General features: G+C 55.4%; 1 protein-coding gene across 1 annotated transcript; it reads right to left on the bottom strand.

Annotated features, from left to right (window-relative positions):
* Nucleotides 1-8,617: 8,617 nt before the first annotated feature.
* On the bottom strand, nucleotides 8,618-10,460 carry JUND (JunD proto-oncogene, AP-1 transcription factor subunit). Its single transcript, XM_068536731.1, has one exon. The coding sequence runs from the start codon at nucleotides 10,333-10,335 to the stop codon at nucleotides 9,295-9,297; it is 1,041 nt and encodes a 346-aa protein (XP_068392832.1). The 5' UTR covers nucleotides 10,336-10,460; the 3' UTR covers nucleotides 8,618-9,294.
* Between the last annotated feature and the right edge of the window lie 6,918 nt (nucleotides 10,461-17,378).

Here is a 17,378-nt window from a genome sequence, read left to right as displayed (position 1 = left end):
TCAGAGCATAATCTTAAATGAAAAATGCAAGTTGCAAACCACAGGCACCATAGGATTTGACTTTTTAAAAAACAGCCCAGGGGACTTCCCTGGTGGCACAGTGGTTAAGAATCTGCCTGCCAATACAGGGGACACAGGTTCGAGCCCTGCTCTGGGAAGATACCACATGCCGCGGAGCAACTAAGCCTGTGAGCCACAACTACTGAGCCTGCACTCTAGAGCCTGCGAGCCACAACTACTGAGCCAGCGTGCCACAACTACTGAAGCCTGCGCGCCTAGAGCCCATGCTCCGCAGCAAGAGGCCACCGCAATGAGAAGCCCACGCACCGCAACAAAGAGTAGCCCCTGCTCACTGCAACTAGAGAAAGCCCGCGCACAGCAACGAAGACCCAGCGCAGCCAAAAGGAAACTCTAATGTGGTTTCCTAGGGCTGAGGGAGTATCCCAAAGGAAGGGCAAATTTGGAAGAGCTTAAACCCCCTTGGAGAAGATGTGGTTTGACCCACCAGATGGCAGAGATATTTGCTGGTTTGGCCAGACCGAAGCAGGGCTGGAGTTGCCAGGCAAGCAAAAGGCCACCCCCTGAAGTGCACGTGGAGGAACAGGTGATCAGTAACTGGTGGTATGAGCACACATCAGGAGTCCAGTTGCTGGTGGGGACAGAAGGCCTGCAGAGTGTGTGGGATACCGTGGGGGCTTTGGGTTTTGAGTCAAGAAGGCTACAGAAAGATTTTCACCAGGTCATGTCTGCAAAGTCGCAAAGGGATGACGTTGTAGACCCATGAGTGGGGCAGGTTCACCAGGAATCTTCACACCTCTACCACTGACACTTCCTGCAATGTTTCACCAGTACCCTCTACTGAGAAAGATTAACATTACACTGACTCGCAAGGAGACAATGAAAGGAACTCATTGGTATATTACAGAGTAATGGACATATTGAAAGGTACATTTGGAGGCAAGATGTAATAAATTGAGAACTGATGTGCACCTTAAGTGATGAAAGAACAAAAAAACCTGCCAACTGATAATTATATATCTAGTGAAAATGTCCTTTGAGAGTAAAGTTAAAGACATTTTACAGAAAACAGAAGCTGGTCCTCCTCGAGTTGCGCCTTTTTTTTTTTTTTTTGGCTGCGTTGGGTCTTCATTGCTGCGTGCGGGCTTTCTCTAGTTGCGGCGAGCGGGGGCTACTCTTCGTTGCGGCGCACGGGCTTCTCATCGCGGTGGCTTCTCTTGTTGCTGAGCACAGGCTCTAGGCGCACAGGCTTCAGTAGCTGTGGCACGCGGGCTCAGCAGTCGTGGCTCGCGGGCTCTAGAGCTCAGGCTCAGTAGTTGTAGCACACAGGCTTAGTTGCTCCGTGGCATGTGGGATCTTCCCGGACCAGGGCTCGAACCCGTGTCCCCTGCATAGGCAGGCGGATTCTTAACCATTGCACCACCAGGGAAATCCTTGACTTGCATCTTGAATTGCTGCCCTTTTTTGGTCAATTTACCCCCTGGGAAGTCCTGCAAGCCAGAATAGAGATGACTGTATGACACAAAGCATCACTGAAATTTTTCAAAATGGATAGGCTTTGTGGAATTCCCCCCCTCAATGTGGGGTTGGTGGGCTAGGTACTCAAAGAAATCTCATGCACACCTTTCTCTGTAGACTCTATGAAATAATAGCCGCCAACGGAGATACTCAGAGATTTCAAGCTGCATAAAAAGGTTTTAAACTCCTCAGAAACAAAAGTGGTTCTGTAAGTAGTATGCAAAGAATGAGGATCAATTCTGCCTCAGAGAGGAAGTAAAAGAAGCAAGATGATCAATATCTTGTAATAAACTCTAATGGGAAAGAAACTAAAAAAGAATATATATATATATATATATATATATATATATATATATATATATATATATATATATGAATCACTTTGCTGAAATTAACACATTATAAGTCAACTATACTTTGATAAGAAAGAAAGGGAGAGAGCAAGAGAAAGAAAGAAAGAAAGAGAAGCAAGATGATACGTGACTGGTCATCTCTGCTTGGTCCAAAATGTGCAAAGAACCTGGTTTATGTGGCTAGTGTAGCTCCTATGCCCTGAGAGATGCTTTGTGCCCAGACGGCAGTCATGGGTGATTACCTCCATGATTACCATGCTAACTGGAGAGCAAGGGCTGTACTGCTGTGTCCCCAGCTCTATTGCCAGCGTGGCACATAATCAACCAACACAGATTGCTTGTTAAGTAAGTGCTTGTTGATGTGTCTTGTTATTAATCATTTAGAGGGTCTGATGCCACCATACCTTCTCAGATGTGTCCCTTTAGCTTCCTAAGAATCTAGGGGTAGGGGATTAAGAGGTACAAACTATTATGTATAAAATAATCTACAAGGATGTATTATATAGCACAGGGAACATAGCCAATATTTTATAATAACTATACATGAAGCATAACTTTTAAAAATTGTGAATCACTATGCTGTATACCTATAACTTATTTAATATTGTACATCAACTATACTTCAATAAAAAATTTTTTTTGAAAAAAAAAAAATAAATAAAGACATTCTCAGGTAAAAGAAAACTAAAAGAATTTGTCACCTGCACACCTGCATTACAATAAATGCTACTAAGAAAGTTCTTCAAGCTGAAGGAGATTTACACTTGAGGGAAACAGATCTCTGGGGAGAAATGAAGAACACATAAGAGATGATAAATACCTCATAAATAGTAAAGACTATTATTTTCCTCTTTTAAAGAACACATATAACTGTATAAGCAAAAATTAAAACATTGTCTTGTGGCATTTATAATCTAGGTAGATGTCATTCGTATGACAAAGAGAATAAAGCACAGTGGTGAGGGTAAAAGGACCTATACAGTTGGAAGATTTTTACATTTTAGGTGAAGCAGAACAATAGTAAGTCTAAGTCAATTGTGACTTAAGGATATATGTTAAGGATTACAGTTCCTTGAGCAGCCCCTAAAAAGGAAAAAAAAAAAAAAGTCAGTAGTTAATTTCAAATAGAATTCTGAAAAAGATTCAAATAATCCAAGAGAAGGCAGAAGTGGGGGAACAGAGGAATAAAATTCGGAGACCACAGAAACTAGTAAAATGGTAGATTTAAATTCAATCATATTAATCGTTGATATGATAATGAACTAAACATCTCAAGGCAGAGATGATCACAGTCGATTTGTTTTCAAGAATATCTGGCCCCAGGGCTTCCCTGGGCTTCCCTGGTGGCGCAGTGGTTAAGAATCTGCCTGCCAATGCAGGAGACACAGGTTCAAGCCCTGGTCTGGGAAGATCCCACATGCCGCAGAGCAACTAGGCCCGTGAGCCACAACTACTGAGCCTGCGCGTCTGGAGCCTGTGCTCCGCAACGGGAGAGGCCGCGACGGTGAGAGGCCCGCGCGGCGCGATGAAGAGTGGCCCCCGCTCACCGCAACTGGAGAAAGCCCTCGCACAGAAACGAAGACCCAACACAGCCAAAAATAAATATAAATAAATAAATAAATTTATAAAAAAAAAAAAAAGAATATCTGGCCCCAAGATGGGCCAGGCCCCAGGCACAATGGGCATCAATGTGAACTGAATCGTAACAGCAAACTGGCCTGAAGCTGGCTCCCCGGAGGTGGGCACAGTCACTGCCCCCATGTCAGAGGAGGAACCTGAGGCAACACAGCGTGTCTTTTTTTCTTTTCTTTTTTTAAAAATCTATTTATTTATTCGGCTGTGCCGGGTCTTAGTTGCGGCATGCGGGCTCTTACTTGCAGCATGCAGGATCTAGTTCCCTGACCAGGGATCGAACCCAGGCCCCCCGCATTGGGAGCGCGGAGTCTTAACCACTGGACCACCAGGGAAGTACCAACATACCGTGTCTTACTTCTTTATATCGTTTCGTATTTGCCTCCCCCGTTAGACTGTGAGCTGCCCACCAGGGAGGACCCTTTGTTTGCCCTTGTCCCAGTGTCTAGAACAGTACACATAGTACGTGCTCAAGAGATATTTATGGATGAAAGGAAGGATAAATAAATGGATGGATCGATGGATGGATGGATGAATGTGGCCCAGGATTCAGAACTTGGTGACGGCCGCTTCAGGATCCAAACTGGTCCATCCCAGGTTCTGAGGTTTTCTCAACCACATGGGCTCAGCCCTTTCAATAAACTCAGTCAGAATAAGGAGACAAAGGAAGGACAGAGTGAGAGAAAGAGGATGGCAAGAAATGAAAAGAAGGAACAGGAGCCGCGGACACATAAGCTCAGTGGCCAGCTAGGCGATTTTGAGTAAACCCCTCTGAGCCTTCCAAATGTGTCACATGAGCTAAGACCACTTTCCCAGCTTCCCAAGAAGACATGATAGGTTCTCCAGGCTGGGCCCCCAAGGCAGACAAACCCACCATCAGGCCTCTGGGGGCCCCTAGCACCCCTGCTGTGAGAGGTTGTGGAGTTGTTCCACCTCTCAAAGCAGTCTGGAGGGCCCAGGAGGACTCTGAAGGCGCTGGGGGCCAGGGGAGAATGACCAGGTCTCCACGTACTGCCCCCCCACCAAACCTGCCACCAGCCTCACTCACCTGCCCTTGAAGCTGAACCCACCAGCCCCACGGCTGGCCTTGGGGCCCTGGTGCCACAGTGGCTTTGTGACTCACAGCCAGGTTCCGGCCAATCCTATCTCCTGGGGGGAGGGGGTATTAGAAGGCTGACTCAGTGGGGTGGGGGAGGGGGCAGGACCCAGGTCAGGGTCAGGGTTGAGGGCATGGTGATTGCTACATCTTGCCTGCCCATCCTGAGTAGAAAGTTAGGGCTCTGAGCACAGAGGGGACCCCAAAATCTCCCCCTCCATGTGTCTGGAGGTGGCCTCAGTCTCATCCCTTGGGTCTTTGCTGAGCACTTACTTTGTGCTGGGACCTGATCTGGACCTGGGGACACAAACAACTCAGATAATCTAGGGGTGTGAAACTGTTACGAGGGAACCAAAGCGAGGGTGGGATGGGCTGAGCCCCACAGAGAGAGAAAAAGAGTTGGCTGGGGGTGTGCTGTGGGAAGGGCATCCCAGGTGGCCAGCAGAGCATGTGCAAAGGCCCTGCGGTGGGAACAAGCTGGGCATGTTTAGGGAACATGGAGGAGGAGGCTAAAGTCATTGGAGGGAGGGAGAAGAGGGCAGGGAGAGTGACTGTATAGGTAGGGCTTCAGAGAGGACTATAGGAGTTTGGGTTTTGTTGAGAAGGTGAGGGGTAAGCCAGGCTCTTGTGCTCTGACTTACATCCTAAAGGGCCTAGAGTGTCTGGCTTTGAGGATGGGGACTCCTTAGGGTAGTGCCAGGCCCAGGGCCCCTTGGGATCTTCCCACTGCCTGGCAAAAGTGGGCACTGACCCTGAGCCACAGGCCTGGAAGGGGAAGTGAGGCCACCATCCCCGGTCACCTCCTGGGGCTGGGCCAAGGTCTGGTGTGAATCACTGCTGGCTGGGCCACGGCTGACACACACTTTGGCCTCAGCTCAGCAGTGTCGTGCCAAAGCCACACAGCCTGGCCCAGAGGCCTCTGCCTGGCCTCCCTGGGGAGCCACTGGGGGGCATCAGAACAAGAGGCCAACAGGGACGCCCAGCCTCCCTCTGCAAAGATCCCGTCTTCTCCACACTGTGGGTGTGGCTTTGGGCAAAACCAGGGATATGGGAGTTGGACAAGACTTATGTCCTTCATTTCAGCAGTGACCAGGACAGTTCCCATCCATGACCTGAGTGAGCCAAACACAAATCCAGGGTGATCAGGGCAATAATAGTGGAAGCACAGAGCACTGATGGAGCCCAATAAGGGCATCTGCAGCAGAGCTTGAGAGGTGAAGCTCAGCTGGGCGGCTGAGGGAAGAGGTGTATCAGGCTTGCAGCTGTGCAAAGGTCCCGAGGCCAGAAGGAAGGGAAATAGTTCGGGTGGGGAGCTGCCTGGAAAGAGACACTGACCTGCCCAGCGCCAGGTGCAGTCAAGGCCTTTTTTCCAGAAAAGTGGCAAGTAGTGGCCAGATCTATGGTTTCCAAAAAGCCCTTCAGGTCACATGCTAACGAAAAGACAGGGCCTCCACCTAGACCCAAGGCTCCTTTTGGGCAGGTAAAAGGCTTGGGTTTGAGCCCCTGTGCTGCCATTTAGCAGGATCTTTGTCCCTGGTTCCTAGCACACAGCTCCTAAAACTTTTGTAACCTCCGGAGTGGTAAGTGTCTTTTGTATGCTAATGAGATAATCGGTGGTCGGGGCCCTTAGATAGCTTCAGGATGGGGGCTGGTCTCCAAAAAGACCAAGGCATGATTAGAGGGTTGTAACTTTCAGCCGCACCTCCCAGACCTCCTGGGAGGGGAGACAGGCTGGATATTGAGTTAATCACCAAACGCCAGTGATTTCATCAATCTTGCACAAGCATTGGTGAACTCATGGGGTGCTGGGAAGATGAGGTGCCCAGAGAGGTCACGGAAGTTCCTCGCCCTTCCCCCATTTGCCCTTCCCCCATACCTTGCCCTAAGCATCTCTTCCATCTGGTTGTCCCTAAGTTGTATTCTTTAAAATAAACTGGAAAGAGTGAGTCAAGTGCTTTCCTGGGCTCTGTGAGCGGTTCTAGCAAATTATTGAACCTAAGGAGGGGTTGATGGGAACCCTCGGGTTTATAGCCGGTCTTTAAGAAGTACAGGTGGCGGGGGGGAATTCCCGCGGAGTGGTTAAGACTCAGCGCTTTCACTGCAGGGGTCACGGGTTCGATCCCTGCTGGGGGAACTAATCCCTGCATGCCCGTGCCGCCCAGGGCCAAAAATAAATAATTCTTTTAATAAAAAGAAGCACAGGTGGCAACCTGGGACCTGTGATCGGCGTCTGAAGTGGGACAGTCTTGAACTCTTCACCTGTGTGGTCCGTGCTAACTCCAGGCAGAGAGTGTCAGAATTGAATTGTAGGATACCCAGCTGGTGTCTGCAGTTGGAGAACTGGTTAGTGTGGGGGGGAAAAAAACCCCACTCATTTGGTGTCGAAAGTGCTGTGAGTAAAAACATTTCAGGGGGTATCCGGTAGATCTCGTAACCTCCCTGGGCCTCCCCTTCTCTATAGGTTGGGGGCTGCACAGTGTACGCCTCGCCTGAATACTACTTCACTGCTTTTCATCTCCCAAGCACTTCCAACTTCTGACCTGAGATATGTTACCTGGACACGGGAAACATATCCTTTTCACAGCACAGTAGGTAAAGGCCAGAACGGGGAGGGAACTTGGCTGAGGTTACAGAGGCAAATTGGGCAAATTGGCACCCAAGTTGGGACTCAAGTCTCCTGAAGAGTGAAGCTCTGATCCCCAAGCATGGTTCTTGGTCTCCTCTGTGTGGACACCCCAAACTCAGCATCAGCCCTCTTTTCACTTCAAACCCCTCTCCTGAAACATCTGCCTGAAGGTGGTACCAAAGAGAGGTCACATAGTTAAAAAAAACAAACCCCAAAGCAGTCCTTGAAGCCTTGAAAGGTGGGCAGCCAGGGTGATCCGGAGGAAGAGGGAACTTGTATGTGGTGAAGCCCCACTCTTTCGATGGCTGAGGGACTGTGGGCACAAGGCGTTTCTTCTCTGCACCTCTCTGCACCTCAGTTTCCTCATCTGTAAAACAGGCATGATTTGCCCACCTTCCCTATCAGGGTTGGGTACACACACAATTGGAGTTCAAAGCTCACTTGCCCTCTTTCCCTGTGTCCTTGGCCACCAATGCTCATGTCTCTCGGGCCCGAAGTGAGGCAGAAGCCCAAGGTCCAGGGTCTTTTGCCCCCACAGTAGCAAAGGCCAAAGCAGGCAGGGGAAGAGGGTAACCTGGCAGTCAAGGCTGTGGAAGTGAGAAACCCAAGGTGCAAATGTCCCTGCACGGTCTCCTAAAAAAGGCTGTGTGACCTGAAGCCTGTCACTCAACCTCTCTGAACCTTAGTTTCTTCAAAATGGGAGAATACGATGTTGGGGGATGGGTGTTTCAGACGGTACTTGAAAAATCCTGGATTCCAAGTCAGTGGTCCCACAGAACCTAACCACACCTCCAGTCCCGGAGGCAGACTGCCTGGGTCAGATCCTACCTGTGCCAACCTTCCTTCTGTTCCTGAGACTCACGTATCATCCGACAAATGATAATACAAGCTTACATTGAGCACCACCTGTAAGCCAAGAACTGCTCTGTAAACGAACTGTCTTAATCCTCACAACTTTATAGGACAAGTTTACCATTGCTCTGCCTATTTTACAGACAGGCAAACAGAAGCCTGGAAAGTTAGTTTCTGCCTTTTCCTCCCTGCCTCGGGCTGAAGTTGTCCCCCTTCCCTCCCGCAGTCCCTCCTCCGCAAAGGGGAGACAAAGGGGACACCCGCGGGCTGGCTAGTTCCAAACTCAGGTTGGAAACCCCAATGTCCCCCGCCCAACCCGGACATGAGTCGGCCCCGCACCCAGGCGCTCCTAGATGGCGCTCGCTGAGCGCCAGATGTGCAGGTTCTTCCCGGACGCCGACTCCCTCCTCTGAGCAGGGGCGGAGGGAGGAGGCGAAGGAGGCAGGAGGGGACGGGGACCGGGCCAGGCCCCGCCCACCTCGTCAGGCCCCGGCCGGAGAAGAAGGAGGCGAAGAGCCGAGCTGGCGTAACGAGACTTTACTGAAAACAGAACACCGGGCGAACCAAGGATTACAAACAGGAATGTGGACTCGTAGCAAAACGAAACAAAAAAACAAACAGAAGAAAAAGGGCGGGAGGAGGGGGGCGTCGGAGGGATGGAAGGGGAAGGGAAGCGAGAGCGAGGAAAGGGAAGGAGGGAGTTTTTTTTTTTCTTCTTCCCATTTCTTTAAAAAACCCACACAAGAAAACACACACACACACAACCAACGTTTGTTCCCGAGTAGAAACATAAATAGGGCAGAATCGAACACTCTGTTCTTCTCTCTTCCAAAGTCAAAAAAAAAAAAAAAAGTAAAAGAAGAGAAAACGCAGGGCTTGAGGCTGCGCCCCCTCGGAGCCTCCTTCGGCGGCGGTGTGTACAAAGGGGCGGCCAGGACGCGCGGGTTTGTGCAACACTGGGTGGCCGCGCGCCCGGGACAGAGGCAGCGCGAGGGCTGGGGAGGTGGGGGTCATGCGCTCGCCCCCCGGCAGCAGGGGGTCCAGCTTGTCGAGTCTGAGGCGCCCTCTCCGACTCCTGGCACCCTCAAGGGGGGGATCCCGGGGCCGCGCCCTCTGCGAGGCCGGGGCGCCCACGCCCCCCCCAACCACGCGAGCCCGCCTCTCTGGGAGGAGGCCGCGCATGCGCCCCGCACGCGAGCTCAGTACGCGGGCACCTGGTGCTGGGGCAGCAGCTGGCAGCCGCTGTTGACGTGGCTGAGGACCTTCTGCTTGAGCTGCGCCACCTGCTCGCGCAGCAGGCTCGCCGTGGACGCCAGCTCCGTGTTTTGACTCTTGAGCGTCTTCACTTTCTCCTCGAGGCGCGAGATGCGCTCCAGCTTGCGCTTGCGGCACTTGGAGGCAGCGATGCGGTTGCGCAGCCGCTTGCGCTCCGCCTTAATGCGCTCCTGCGTGTCCATGTCGATGGGCGACAGCGGCGGGCTCTCGCCGAAGCTCGGCACGTCGGGCACCGTCTGCGGCTCATCCTTGAGCGCGGCCAGGCGCGGAGGCCCCAGCGCGCCTGGGGGTGGCGGCGGCGGGAAGGGCACGGGCTCCGCGGCGAAGGCGACCGTCGCAGCACCCCCCGCACCCCCGGTACCGCCCGCGTAGCTGCTTAGGTTCGCGTAGACGGGCGCCTCGGGCGTGGCCGCTGCCGGGGCCAGCTCGCTGGGAGGCGCGGCGCCCGCAGCCATGCCAGAGGGTCCCCCGGCGGCGGCGGCGGCAGCGGAGGCCGCGCCCGCGCCCAGCTGGTTTTGCTTGTGTAAGTCCTCTAGGGCCTTGACGAAGCCCTCGGCGAACTCCTGCTCCTCGCTGGCCGCCACCTTGGGGTACAGGAACTGCGTGCTTGTTGGCGTGGTGGTGACCAGCCCATTGGACTGGATGATAAGGCGCTCGAGCTCAGGCGAAGCGAGCTTGAGCAGCCCCAGGTCGGGCGAGGCAAGCAGACCGTCTTGGGGCGCCGCGCCAGGGGCGCCGTCGGTGCGCAGGGGGGCTGGGGGCGGCGCGGCCGCGGGCTTGAGCGCTGCCGCCACCTGCTCGCTCAAGCTCAGCGTCAGCGCGTCCTTCTTCATCATGCTGCCGGCCGCCGCCGTCGGGGGCGCCCCGGGAAACAGACGACCCGGGGACGCGAAGCTGCCGTCACTACCACTGCCGCCGCCGCCCAGGCCGCTCAGCGCCTCATCGCCGTAGAAGGGTGTTTCCATCCTCCGCCTCCCCCGCCGCGCTGGTCCGGGGGGGAGGAGTGGCCGCGGCCGCCCGGGGGGCCCGCGCCCCCCCGTCCGCTCGGCCCTGCTCCCGCCGCGGCCGCTGCGCCCGGCCCTCCGCTGGCGGCGGCTCCTGAGCCGCGCGTCCCGCGCGCCCCCTTATAGCCTCGGCCGGGCGCGATGAGCTCACTGTCCCTGCTCGCCATTGGGCACGAGTGACGTCGCTCATTTGCATGGTGGGGCGGGGCCAAGTCACTGACACCCCCCCCCCCCAACCCCCACCGACTGCCGTTGTCCGGGTGACGCGCGGTAAACGGCACAACAGCGCGTTGCCTTATGGGTTGACGTCATGGGGGCGAGCAGCGCGCCCGGCCCGGTCACTCCGCCCCAGGAGTGCAGTGTACGACCAATGCCCCCAGCGCCGCCTCCCGCCAAGGCACGTTCCGGGTGGCGTGATGGGCCCGGCCACCCGGCGCCCGCCCGCCCCGCGGCCCGGCCCCGCCCCGCGGCCGCGCGTGGGGCCCCGGCCGGGCGGGGACGGTGCCGACCTCCGGAGACCGGAGGGGGATGGGGCTCCGGATGGATAAATAACTCCCTGTCGCCTCCCGCTCCACTGTGCCGACTGTGCCTTCCTTAGCGCACCTCTGCCTAGGCTTTGTGCGGGCCTGAGGGAGCTGTGCCGGGTGGCTCGCCGGAGGTGTGGGCCAGATCTGTCTCCACGTCACCCCCACCCCCGCCCCAGTCCCCGGTGGTGTATTTGCCCCAGGAAGATGGGGGAGGGGAGAGGAGGTTTCAGCCAGAAGTTGCTGGAAATGCTTTGATCCTGCTACTCTTCACTGGGTGGGGTCTAAAGCGCGGGAGTCCTACTTCCTGACTTTACAGACGGGAAATTAATGCTCTGCGAGGTGGAGTGACCTGCCCTCGGGGCCAGAGCTGTGACCAGGTCTGAGCTCTTATCCATCTGGTAGAACCCAGGCGTCCGTGCCCCTGGGCAGCCGCCTACGTTTTATCTCTGCGTCTGCCAGGGCCTCCTGTGGGTACCCCGGTGACTCCCGGACTGGGTTGTTAAGGCAGGAATTCCAGCTGGTAATTATTACCTGTTTATTACTATTATCATGACTGTCAGGTCAGGCTTAATGGGCCTCCATAAAGGCTGGCTGGCGATGGGATATGAGGGAGGTGGGAGGGATCCTTCCCCACACTCCCAAGAGATCCTCGGGACATCTGGATCTGACCTACAGCCCCTGCACAGAACCCCTCCATGGCTCTCACCACACTCAGGATGGCGCCCAGTCCATAAGCAGTTGGTGGAGGCCCCATACGCTCCTTTGCTCCTTCGGGTGACCCCCTCTAACCTATCACCCTCAACCTCTCTGAGCTTTGTCTTCCCAGCTTATTGCTGCCTCATCGATAGGTGCTATGCCCTCAGCCTGGTGATCCCTCCCCCCACCCCCATGCTTACACTTGTCCTCAGAGAGGCCCCTCCCACTCACCTTGTTTCCGTTATATTCTCAGAACCATCCAGAATGATGGGATGGACCATAAGTCCCAGGAGGGCAGGGACCTTGTCTATCTTGAGCCTGATGGGTCCCCAGCTTCCTGCATGGGGTCTAGCATCCAATAGCCAGTGTTAAAGGAGAACACTGGCTGGTGGGGTTGCTGTGGCAGTTTCTGGCCTCAGTTTGTCTGACTGGCCTATGGACATGAGCACCTGTTCTTCTATTTCCCTTCCTCACCTGGCCTTGCCCCTAACTGGGCTGTGGAGCAAGAAGGCCATGAGGGAGGTTGTCATCACGAGCAAGAAGCCTGGCCTGGCTGGCAGACGGTTGGGGGTTTGGGTTTGTGTCTACATACACACAAATGTCTGTTTGTGCCCACATGTGCCTGTGTGTGTTCATGCGTGGGTCAGTGTACCCAAATGTGTTCACACATGGGAGTGGGTGTCTGTGCCCGTGTGGATCCGTGCATATGGATCTATGTACCTGTGTGTGTGTGTGTGTGTGTAGATGTATGTGTCTGTTTCCAGGAATGTGGGTCTCTGTGCCCTCCAGACCTGTCCTCTTGGGTACCAGCCTGGGCAAAGGGACCCCTAAATGGAGCGGATGCAGCCCCCAGCCTGTAACCAGCCCTGCCCTAGGACCCTTCTCTGGGCCTGTGCAGTGGGGCTAAACTGAAGGAGATGGGATCATGCTTCTCCCCAAGGCAGGAGAGTGAGTGGGTGGCCTAGGGAGGCTCCACCCTGACCTTGGGCCTTGACTTTGATAGGTAGGGATGGTCTGGTAAGCTGTGGGCAGGGCCAGCTTGAGCTGAGAGGTCACCCAACAGACAGGCTTTGGGAAATGGAGGCACAGGAAGGCCAAGGCATGTTACCTCTCTGAGTGTGTTTACTGCTTATGAAAATGGAGCAAATAATCCACCTACTTCATGGAGTATTGTGACTTTTATTGGAAGTATTTGAACAAATAGTAAGGGCTCAATAAATGTTCTCTATAATAATTGTTTTACTTTATTATCATTTGGCCAAACTTAACTGCAGTTCTTTGGAGTACCCTCAGCCTGGAGTGCCCTTCCTTAGCCTCCTGGCAAACTCCTACTCATCCTTCAAAACCCACCTCCAGTACTCCCTCCTCCAAGAAGTCTTCCTTAACCATGCCTCCAGCGACTCCCCTAAACCCTTCCATCTGACTAAGCCCTGTCCACTCTGTGTTTGATTCTCTCTGCCCCAGGAGGGTCCTTGGAGCTAGGTGGGGAAGACCTGTCTTGGCCTCTAAGTGTGGGGAGCTGCCCTTGGGCAGCCTCTGCCATCCCTACTCTCCAATATCTACCTGCCTCAGGCTCCTCTGCTGTGCACTTGCTGTTCCCTGTGACCCAGTGCCCTTCCCCATCCTCTCATTCCTCCCTCTGGGACACTCCTGCTCCTCCATTTGGACCAGCGCTGACCCCATAGAGCTGGGGGGCAGCTGTGTCCAGCTTTAGTACTCCCAGACAGGGGGCTTCTCAGGCAGGTCAAGGGGGTCCTGAAATCCATCAACAGTCCCATGCAGTGAACTAGGGAAAACTCCCATTCATTCATTCATTCCACATACAATGATTGAGCACCTACTGTGAGCCTAGTGATGGGGACTCACATGGGTGACACAAACACCAGCAACCTCTCAGACACACAGTGTGAAGGAGGAACCTGACAAGCACAGCTTCAAGGAAAATAAATGGTACCTCCTTCATGGAGGATGAAGGGGGTAGTGTTTTAGAGTTGGGTACTCTGGGAGGGTCACCCCAAGAGGTGATGTTGAATACAGGAGGAGCTGGAGCAAATCATGAGATAATTAATTTGAGGGCAGTGTCCCAGTGAGAACAGCAAGTGCAAAGGCCCAGGGGCAGAACCTGCTGGCCACATCGATGGAGGGTAGAGAGGCAAGTGGGGCTGGATTCACTGAGCCAAGGGGAGCCAGAGCGAGAGAAGGAAGGCAAGGGGGGGCCGTGGAGGTACCTCCCCTGAAACCTAGGTGGTATTTGTCTCAAGGGCAGCAGAAGTGGCGGATAGGATTGAGGGACCAGAGGGTAACAGGGCTAGGTCGGGACTCTTCATTTTCGCCTTTACTCTCCCTGCAGCTTCTTAAGTCTTGGGACATTATCCCACTTCCCAGAGCAGCATCCAGAGAGGACGCGCGACCTTCCCTGGGTCACACAGCCAAGGCCTCAGCCCCATTCCCACCCCAGCCTTCCAAATGGAGGCTGAACATAACGCCCCCTCGCCGGCGTTCAAATCTCCGCAGCTCTGCCCTCTCCCCAGCGCGAAGAGGTTTGCTTTCTTGTTTAAAGCAACCTGCAATTCGATTTAATGTTTAGTCTTTATTTGAAGCTCCAGAGACCTAAAATCTACTTAATAAAACGGAAAGCCCCAAAGAAAAAGTTAAGCAGGAAGCCCAAGGGAGTGAAGCGGAGGGGTCCTGGGGCAGAGGCTCTTGCCAAGGATGGTCCCGGGGTGCTCAGAGCACCGCGGAGCCGGATGGGGCTTCTGCGGACAGTCCCCCGGCGCTTAGGACCCAAGGTCTAGTGGGGGTGGAACTTGCGGAGACCGTCCCCGGGTGGCAGAACCCCGCGGGTGGGCCGGGGGAAGGGCGCCGGGCTCGGGCTGGGGGCGCTTCTGGCCCCGGCGCATTCCTGAGGATCGGGTTACTGGCGCAGGCGGCGGCCCCTCCCCTCCTGTTCCGCCTCCGCCCTCGCCTGGAGCAGGAACCGCCCTCCTCCCTCGTCCAGTGCAGGTGTTTGTCAGGCCGCTGGGAGAGGACTCAGCCCCTGCCCTCTGGCTCTTTCCAGTCTCACAAGACCATTTTACCGCCGAGGACGCTGATGCGCCGGCAGCCCCCTTCAGCACCAGATGGACACCGGGCAGAGCCTGCTTTATGACCGGTGGCCCTGTTGACTCTTTCCCGAGGTTGTGGTGTCCCGAGGCTCCCGCAGGCTCAGAAGAGTCACTAGATCCAATACTTGTTGATCGATTGAATGAGTCCAGAAGGGCTATGGGCCAAGAAAATAACTTCTTATGCTACCCTGACCTCCACCCCCCAGGACAGGCAGGACTCCTGCACTCATCCAGTGCACATTTTATGTACACTTGCTGTATGCCCAGACCCAGGTTAGGCCTTTTCACAGGCCGACGTTGGGGAACCAGAAGATTTGGGGGTCAGAGGGTGGTGAGCTCGACTTCACAAGACCAGCTTCAGAAGCTGATTTGTTTTTGTTTTTTGCTTTTGGCCAAGTGCAAGCACCATCATTCATCCATTCTACCACCCTCTATTGAACACCTGCTGTATGCCCAGGCCTGTGTGCTGGGGGAGGGTTTGGGGCCATCCCTCATCACCTCTGAGCTGACCAGACTCTCACGCGGGATGGGAAACCACCACCATAACATAGAAGCCCGCTTTAGGTCAACGTCACAATTTTTTCCTTTAAGTCGACCCCTTTTCTGTTTCTACTTCAGTAAATACATTTCAAGAGGGAAGCTTCGAGTCACCACCAGGAATGGAAAACCAGTTTCTCTTGCCATAAATAGAAAGAAACCGAAAAACGATGAAATGAGAGCAAAACTCAGGCATTCACTCCTCAGGGACACTCTGGGCCCGTCCTGGACCCCAAATGTCCCAGTATCCAGAAAGCATTAAAAGCAGGGAAGCCCCAAACCAACAAGAGTGGGACATGTGTGTCCAGAGGGCAGGAGGGGCCACAGGGACCCACCCAGCATTCCTGTTCCCAAGGGGAGGACCCCAGCACGCAGTAGGAGCTCAATAATGTGCCCAGCCTTGGTGATGAGCACCTATGACGTGGGGTTTGCCTGCATCAGCCGGAATCTTCCCAAGGCCCTGAGACGTACCGACCTGTTTGGGGGGACAGGTGGAGGTTGCAGTGGCAGGCAGAGGCCTCTTGGGGGTGGGACCCCAGGGGCCTCTCTGAGGAGGCTTCAGGTTGGTTAAGTGGAAGCTCCCATTTCTGCCTCAAGACCCTGGGGCTGTCCCCACCCACAGTCCTCTGGGCCCCTGAGGTTGCTCCCAAGCTGCCTGGGATTGGGGAGGGTGTGTGTGTGAATCAATGGATACATTAATAAGTAATTAAATGAATAAGTGGATGAGTTAGTGAAGTAATGAGCAGATGCTTCCATGCTGCCAAGATGGGAAACCCACTCTCGACATTGTTCCTTTAAAACCCCACAGCAGCACCGCGAAGAGTGACACCTGTCCCCATTTTTCACATGAACAAACTGAGGCTCTGAGCAAAGCATGGGTCCAATCTTTGGAGGGAAGACTGGAATCCAGGTGAATCTCTACAGGCAGACAAGTCTCAGGGAGTTGGGCTGATGCAGAGAGAAGATGGGGCTGGACCTCTAGCCTGCGGGGGGCGGGGGGGAAGGACCTTGTGGGCCGGCAGCTGGTCGGCAGCCCTACAGGATCAGGCTCCTGTAGGGGACTAGATCGAATGGGGGTGAAGCAAGCGGCCGAGGGAGCAGGGAGGAGGCGGCGGGGTTCCCCAGGGTGGGGAGGAGCAGGCAGAGTCCGGGTCGCTTGGGAAGGGGCCCCCCAGGAAGGAGCAGATTGCGGGGGGGGGCTGCATGCGAGGTATATATTAACGCCAGTCGTGCCCTTCCTGGGCGTGGGGGCAGGGAGACCCCCCACTCTGAACCTGAGGCCGTTCCTCTGAACTCCCTCGCCCGTCGCCTCCCACCCTTCCCCCCTGCCCCCTCCGCCACCGCCTCTCCCCGGGAGGAAGTGGTGAGGATGCGGGGGAGGGCCCCCCATTCTCACTTCCCCTGGGGCAGGGCGGGGCCTGCAGGGTTCCCTCCCCCGTCGAGGGAATCGAGCCCCCGCCCCTTCAGGGGTGGGGCAGGGGAGCCGCACGAGCTGGGGCTCGGCCAGGGTTACACGGCCCACCTCTGGGTGACTTACAAGTTCTCTAGGCTTCGACGGTTCTCATGTTAAAAATGGGGATAAGAAACTCGAACCCTGAAACAGCGAATTGCTGGGTGACAGGTCCCCGCCCCGGGCCTGAGGAGCCCCCCGCCCGGGGCGTGGAGACGCAGCCGGACAAGGACACGCCCAGCCCTGGAGGGGTCAGGGCCGGGCCGGAGGGAGGGATGTCGCAGTAAACAAGGACTTGGATTGGGGAGGGAGGCGCATTCCAGGCGCAGGCAAAGACCTGGATGCCGATCGGGGCCTCTCGCCTCGCCTGGCGGCTGGGCTGCCCAGGACCTGTCCCACGTCGGTCCGGGCAGCCTGGCCCCTCCTCTGGCGGGGGTAGGGGAGAGAAAGGTTACTGGGTTGGGGGGGGGGGGGTGTCTCGGCACGGCGGGTGGCAGCGCAAGAGTTAACCCCGCGCGGCGACCGGACTCTGTGGCGGCGAGGGGGGCGGGTGGCGTCAGCACCGACGTCAAGGCGAGGCGGAGCGGCGTATACTCGGATGCTCTGGCCGCCCGGCCCGCGCCCCTGTAGCGCGGGAGACCGTGGGTGTGGTGGTGGGTAGGGCCCGGCCCTCCAGTTTCCCCGACGTTG

This window comes from Eschrichtius robustus, chromosome 2 (genome assembly GCF_028021215.1).
Source record: "Eschrichtius robustus isolate mEscRob2 chromosome 2, mEscRob2.pri, whole genome shotgun sequence".
NCBI classification, from domain to species: domain Eukaryota; kingdom Metazoa; phylum Chordata; class Mammalia; order Artiodactyla; family Eschrichtiidae; genus Eschrichtius; species Eschrichtius robustus.
This window is presented reverse-complemented; position numbering and strand designations above follow the sequence as displayed.

Coding starts and splice junctions, on each gene's coding strand:
- JUND (XM_068536731.1), bottom strand. CDS start 10,335: ATGGAAACACCCTTCTACGGCGATGAGGCGCTGAGCGGCCTGGGCGGC.